This window comes from Echinops telfairi, unplaced genomic scaffold, assembly GCF_000313985.2.
Source record: "Echinops telfairi isolate 266 unplaced genomic scaffold, ASM31398v2 ScPeMD7_7424;HRSCAF=8462, whole genome shotgun sequence".
In the NCBI taxonomy this organism is placed as follows: domain Eukaryota; kingdom Metazoa; phylum Chordata; class Mammalia; order Afrosoricida; family Tenrecidae; genus Echinops; species Echinops telfairi.
In genome coordinates, this window is record NW_022111324.1 from 73,294,192 (window position 1) to 73,298,311 (window position 4,120).

General features: G+C 46.6%; 1 protein-coding gene across 1 annotated transcript in view; it reads left to right on the forward strand.

Moving 5' to 3' along the window:
- Window positions 1-3,891: 3,891 nt before the first annotated feature.
- Window positions 3,892-4,120, forward strand: part of DEGS1 (delta 4-desaturase, sphingolipid 1) — a 12,946-nt gene continuing 12,717 nt past the window's right edge. The window contains exon 1 of the mRNA XM_004699937.2: window positions 3,892-4,042. Within this exon, the coding sequence (XP_004699994.1) occupies window positions 3,961-4,042 (82 nt within the window). The 5' untranslated portion in view covers window positions 3,892-3,960. The remainder of the gene's footprint in view (window positions 4,043-4,120) is intronic.

The following is a 4,120-nucleotide window of genomic DNA, read 5'->3' on the forward strand; positions in this document are numbered from 1 at the left end:
GAATCTAGCCCTCATCAGAACGCAGTCATCCAAAATTGTGTAACATCATGTAGAGCTATTTGCATTCACAGTGCATTTAAGCAGACTGAGGAGTGTGTTACTAGAATAACTGGTATGATTGCCTCCAGGGAAATTACTTTGCAAGAATAAGAAGATGTGAAAAATAGTGTGATGGTTGATGTAATGCGGTGTGTTAGACAGGGTTCTCTAGAGAGATAAAACCAAATTGCTGATAATTCAATATGTTTATTTATAAAGATAATTAGATACATAACAAGAAATGAACTGTTAAATCATATACAGATAAATATATAATACAAGAAAGAAACAGTTAAATTATAAAGCACTACAAATGGCTCAATTCAACTCACTGCCGTGAGAGAGTTGTGAGAGACTAGCAGTCCTTCCAGTCCAGTCTGCTGCCAGATCTTCCTCTATTTATAGAGAGAGCTAGGCTATGTCAGCACTGCAGCCAATCAGAAGGCAGGTCACCAACTGCCAGCCCCCAGCTCCAGCGATCTCTTAAAGGGACCTCAACTTACAGCGACACAGTCCACAGGCTAGGCGTCCCACAGGTAGTGTAGCCTTTAAATTGAGGCACAGGACAAGCAAGGCAGCTGCACACTGGTCCGATGATCAAAGAATGAGAGACAAGAAAGGCGAGACTCACCAAGCCATTTATCTCTCCGCCCTTCAGTTAATCCCACTTGTGTTTATGGGCCAGGCTGGCACAATAAACTATCTCATGCGGTAACTAGGTTAGGTCATAATCAGGAGGGACCAGTCCCTGGAGAATGACATGCTCAGTAAAGTGGAGGGGCAGCAAAAAAGAGGAAGAGCCTCAATGAGATGGATGACAAGGGGCTCAGACGTAAGAACAATCGTGAGGACAACACAGGACCAGGGCAGGGTCATTCTGCTGTACACGGCTGTTGTGCTATGCTGAGAACAGACAGCCTCCGCGGCACCGAAAGCCAACAACAACCTTTCTCCTCTAGAATGCCACTTACTCTCCCACAAAGTAACCATTTCTTAGATGTCTTTCTAAATATATTTTATGCCTAGCCACAGAAATGTTTGTGTATTTAGAAACTGTACTCTGGTGATCAAGTCATATGAACACATTACACAGTGCTTCATAAGGAGCCTCTGGGTGGTATAAATTGTTAACACTGACTATGAAGCTTGGGGGTTGTTCCCGTGAACCAACGTAAATCAGATTGGCTGTATGGCAATGAAGAACAACTTCCTCGTTTCTTAGTGGTAACTTGGCCTAACATTGCATGCACCACAATTAACGTATTTTTCAGTTGGATCTGTTTGTGGTAAGAATCTCTAAAACGGAAAGACTCCTCTGAAAACCATCACCACAATATTATCATACTTAAGAAATCAAATACTCACTTACTATTTAAATTGTCTCATACAAGTCCCTTATAAAAAAACTTCGATGATTTTAATCAGAATCTAAATAGTCAGTATATACTTTTTCAAGCCACTTTTAAAAAAAATCATTTTGTTGAGGGCCAATACAACTCTTATCACAATCCATACATCCATCCACTGTGTCAAGCACATTTACACATTTGTTGCCCTCATCATTCTCAAAACATTTGCTCTCCGCTTAAGCCCCTGGCATCAGCTCATTTTCCCCCTCCCTCCCTGCTCCCTGCTCCCTGATGAACCCTTCTTAATTTATAAATTATTATTTTGTCATGTCTTACACAGTCTGACATCTCCCTCCCTTCAACCCACTTTTCTGTTGTCCATCCCCCAGGGAGGAGGTTATATGTAGATCCTTATAATCGGTTCCCCTTTTCTACCCCACCTTCCCTTCACCCTCCAATACAGCCATTCTCACCACTGGTCCTGAAGGGATCATGTGTCCTATATTCCCTGTGTTTCCGGTTCCTATTTGTACCAATATACATCCTCTGGTCTAGCCGGATTTGTAAGGTAGAATTGGGATCATGATAGTGGGCGGGGAGGAAGCATTTAGGAATTAGAGGAAAGTTGTATGTTTCATTGATGCTACACTGCACCCTGACTGACTTGTCTCCTCCCTGCAATCCTTCTGTAAGGGGATGTGCCGTTACCTACAAATGGACTTTGGGCCCCCAAAGTGCACTCCCCCTCATTTACAATGATATGATTTTTTTGTTCTTTGATGCCTGATACCTGATCCCTTCGACACCTCGTGATCACACAGGCTGGTGTGCTTCTTCCATGTGGGCTTTGTTGCTTCTGAGCTAGATGGTCACTTATCTTCAAGTCCCTAGACGCCATATCTTTTGATAGCTGGCCACCAGCTTTCTTCACCACATTTGCTTATGCACCCGCTTTGTCTTCGGCAACCATGTCGGGAAGGTGAGCATCATGGAATGCCAAATTAATAGAACAAAGAGTTCTTGCATCGAGGAAGTACTTGAGTGGAGGCCCAATGTCCATCTGCTGCCTTAATACTAAATCTATAAATCTATGCACAGAAATCTATTTCCCCTTCATCAAATATAAATATATTTACATATGTACATGCCTGTATGTAGACTACAGATTTCCCTCCTTTCCCCTGGCTCTTGCTTTTTAGGTGTGAAAACAAAACAACAGGTGTTAGTTAGATAGTCTCAGGCCCAAAGGGTGACAAAGGGCCACAATCTTGGGGGCCCCATCAGTCTCTGTATGACCATTAAGCTAGGTCTCCCTTATGGTTCTGAGTGTCATCCACATTTTTCTCCCACTCTCTCCAGCACCTTTTTACAATCTGCAAAACTCACAGGCGCAATTCTACCTTGTCCTGTCGCTTGAGATGGCATTGTTTGGTTTGGGTTCTATTTCCTATATATTGAAAAGGCCCACCAACATCGGGTTAGTGAGTCAGTCCATTCTCACAGCGACCCTCTAGGTCAGAGTAGAACTTCCGGTGTTTCCCAGGCTGTAAATCTTTATGGAAGCAGAAAGCCTAATTTCTACTGCTTGAGCGCCTGCTAGTTTTAAAAGGCTGACCTATTGGATTTAGCAGCTTGATTATACGCCTGGTCCTTTTGTGTGTGTGTGGTGGTGGTGGTGTGCTCTTTTAGGACGAGGCACACCAGTTCTGATTACAACTCAGTTTCTTTTTTGATGGGGAAATGCTAACTACTTTTGAAACAAAATGTCCCCTCTTTCAGGAAGAGGTTGTGGCTCTGCTGGCTTTTGTGATGAGAGATGCGAAATTGAGCAATCATCTTGGAAGGCGGTCACAGAGGAGTGTTTCAGGCAAAACACGAAGCTACTCCTTTATCATCTTTTCCTTTCTCGGCAACAGGATTTTCTTAGATATGAGCTTATAATTGCCAATAGATTGTGTATTTTTTTTACTGGAAGACCCAGCTTTAGGTATCATTATTATTATTTTAATTAATTAAAAATCTGCTGTGGAGGTGATTTCGGCAGCAGCCAAAAAGGCTCAACAAACAATCTGCTTTTTAAAAATTAACAAAACTTGGGCCACATGCCATTCAGCTAATAATGGTCCAGGATCCTTGTGGCTTGGCAGAGCTCCAGGCGTCCGGGGGAGCTCCACCCACGGAGGCGCTAAACCGACTGCTTTATCTAACCAGACACCTTTCCTTTATTTCCCTCCCTGTCCTCGCAGGCCCATACAGCTCAGAGGGAGCAGGGAGTGGCCGGAGCCGGCATCCTGACTCGGGGTGAAGCCGCGGGACTGAGAGCCCGAAGGGTGGAGTTCGCGAGCTCCCAGGACACGGCACCCTGTGGCAGCCGGCGCAGGCCGCCAAGCTCCGCCCAGAGGCGCGGGGCTGGGCGGAGCCTGGAGACTCCGCCCACCTCCTCCTCCTTGGCCGCTCCGCCCACCGCCCGCTGACACGAGCGGGTAGCTGCAGCCGCTACTCCCTCTGCCTTCGTCTCTCAGGAGCCGAAGCCCAAAGCACTCGGGCCGGAGCGGGCCCGCGAGCCGCCGCCATGGGAAGCCGCGTCTCTCGAGAGGACTTCGAGTGGGTCTACACCGACGAACCGCACGCCACTCGGCGCCTGGAGATCCTGGGTGAGGAGCGGCGGGGGCCCCGTTATGTGCGTGCGCGGCCTCCCGCCGCCGGGGCGCGCTCTCCCCGCCAGGCCCTTC